This window comes from Ictalurus furcatus, chromosome 9 (assembly GCF_023375685.1).
Source record: "Ictalurus furcatus strain D&B chromosome 9, Billie_1.0, whole genome shotgun sequence".
Lineage (NCBI taxonomy): Eukaryota > Metazoa > Chordata > Actinopteri > Siluriformes > Ictaluridae > Ictalurus > Ictalurus furcatus.
Genome location: NC_071263.1, coordinates 30831035 through 30832332, shown reverse-complemented (window position 1 = coordinate 30832332; position 1298 = coordinate 30831035). Strand labels below are relative to the sequence as shown.

Genomic DNA, 1298 nt, shown 5'->3' with positions numbered 1-1298 from the left:
ACACCCCTACAACCCAATACCCCTAAACCCCTACACCGCTACAACCAAATACCTCTAAACCCCTACACCCTTACACCTCTACAACCCAATACCCTTACACCCCTACAACCCAATACCCCACAATCCTATATCCCTACAACCAAATACCCCTAAAACCCCTAAATCGCTACAACCCAATACCCCTACAACCCAATACCCCTACACCCCTAAATACTTACAACACAATACTCCTACACCCCTAAACCCTTACAACACAATACCCCTACAACCAAATACCCCTAAACACCTACAACCCAATACCCCTACATCCCTAAACCCTAATCTTACAACACAATACCCCTACACCCCTAAACACCTACAACCCAATACCCCTACATCCCTAAACCCTAATCTTACAACACAATACCCCTACACCCCTAAACCCCTACAACCCAATACCCCTAAACCCCTAACCCCTACACCTCTAAACCCTAATCTTACAACCCAGTACCCCTTCAGCCCTAAACCCCATGATTCTCTGCTTGTGTGACCACAGGCACAGGCTCAGACAGACAACTGTCAATCAAAAATGCTCATTAGAATATTAGGTCCCGCCCATTAGAACAGGCTCAGATCATTAATATCAGTGAGTTCTGGTTTTTTTAGAGCTGTTGTTTTTATCACAGATTTCATCCTGTGTTTTTTTTTTTTTTTTTTGCTGGATGTTAAACAAACACTTAAGCTCTGGATTCTACACAGTTTAAAATATATTCAAATTAAAATATTTATTATTTATTATTAACGTTTTGGTTTGGTGCTATTATAAAAAAAGTTAGTAGTACTATTAAACAGTACAAATGTTGCTTATTACTGAGTCACTGCTCATGGTGTAGAAGTGATCGTTATTTCTTTCAGTTCATTGGGCCAAAGTGATCACACGCCATCTGTGTAAAATCGTCACACACACACACACACACACACACACACACACACACACACACACACGAGACACTCACAGCCTGTTTACTATGAAGCTAAAAGAAGGCTAGAAACAGATTTACTGCCCTGGTTTTGCTGCATCTTTCTGCTTGTGCAGCTCGTTTATCAAATACAAACTCATAAGATCAAATATGGCTGAACTGAAGAGATGAAAAAAGAGACCTGTCATCTGCTGAAAGATATCTCAGTTGACCTTTTGTTCTCCTTCCACAGCGCTAATCAAACCTCGAGGGTTTGAGACGCTCTTACAGCAGGAGGAGAGAAGATGATCCGATGGGATTGATTAAAACTCATTGAGCTCAGAGTGGCCTAAAGGTCAT

General features: G+C 41.4%; 1 protein-coding gene across 3 annotated transcripts in view; it reads left to right on the top strand.

Annotated features, from left to right (window-relative positions):
* Positions 1 to 529: 529 nt before the first annotated feature.
* The window catches only part of rasgrp3 (RAS guanyl releasing protein 3 (calcium and DAG-regulated)), a 25702-nt gene continuing 24933 nt past the window's right edge, over positions 530 to 1298 (top strand). The window contains exon 1 of one of the 3 annotated variants that reach the window (XM_053633018.1): positions 530 to 1298. This exon is cut by the window's right edge and continues 68 nt beyond it. In XM_053633018.1, coding sequence (XP_053488993.1) covers positions 1297 to 1298 — 2 coding nt within the window. In that variant the 5' untranslated portion in view covers positions 530 to 1296. The other 2 variants (XM_053633017.1, XM_053633019.1) reach the window with 2 other exon arrangements.